The following is a 597-nucleotide window of genomic DNA, read 5'->3' as shown; positions in this document are numbered from 1 at the left end:
TTTCTGTTCTCAGGTGAAACCTCGCTGGACCAATCCACAGCCGCCTCATGGTGGGCGTCGGCCAGCCTTAAGCCGGCCTTTCCGGATGTGGCCGGAGATCCGTTCTTTGCCGCGCCGGACCCGTTAGCTCCGGCCCCACAGATCAGCGAAACCCTCAACCCGTCGTTCGGCAGTAGCAGTAATCCTAGTGAGTGTTTGAAATTATTACCTTCATTCTTTTTCTCCGCCTTTCCCGTGTACAGACGGGGTCTGCGTTTTTTGTCAGCCCTCAATCAGCCCTAATACGAGCGGATGCCCTTCGCACTCAACCTTTGCTAATTCTTTAGCAAGGGAAATTCAGGCTGGTATACTCCCTGTTTAACGTCCCCCAGCCAGACAATGATCTTCATTATCCCTCTTTAAAGCTTTGGTAACACCTTTACCATCTTAGGGTACGGACATAGTGGTCTTACAATTCATCACTGGAAAATATAAAAAAGCAGCCTCCGTGGCCGAGTGGGTATCACACTAGGATTGCACGCCGAAGGTACCGGATTCGATTCCTGGTGGCGTCGATTTTTTTTTTTTTTTTTTCAACTCTTTGCTTGGTGTTCGGGA

At 49.9% G+C, this 597-nt stretch overlaps 1 protein-coding gene across 1 annotated transcript in view; it reads left to right on the top strand.

The window, feature by feature from the left end:
* Positions 1–297, top strand: part of LOC113466557 — a 162,828-nt gene extending 162,531 nt beyond the window's left edge. The window contains exon 2 of the mRNA XM_026822088.1: positions 14–297. Coding sequence (XP_026677889.1) covers positions 14–282 — 269 coding nt within the window. The 3' untranslated portion in view covers positions 283–297. The remainder of the gene's footprint in view (positions 1–13) is intronic.
* Positions 298–597: the final 300 nt, after the last annotated feature.

This window comes from Diaphorina citri, unplaced genomic scaffold, assembly GCF_000475195.1.
Source record: "Diaphorina citri unplaced genomic scaffold, Diaci psyllid genome assembly version 1.1 scaffold292, whole genome shotgun sequence".
NCBI classification, from domain to species: Eukaryota; Metazoa; Arthropoda; class Insecta; order Hemiptera; family Psyllidae; genus Diaphorina; species Diaphorina citri.
The sequence above is the reverse complement of the archived record's forward strand: the minus strand, read 5'-3'. Positions and strand labels throughout refer to the sequence as shown.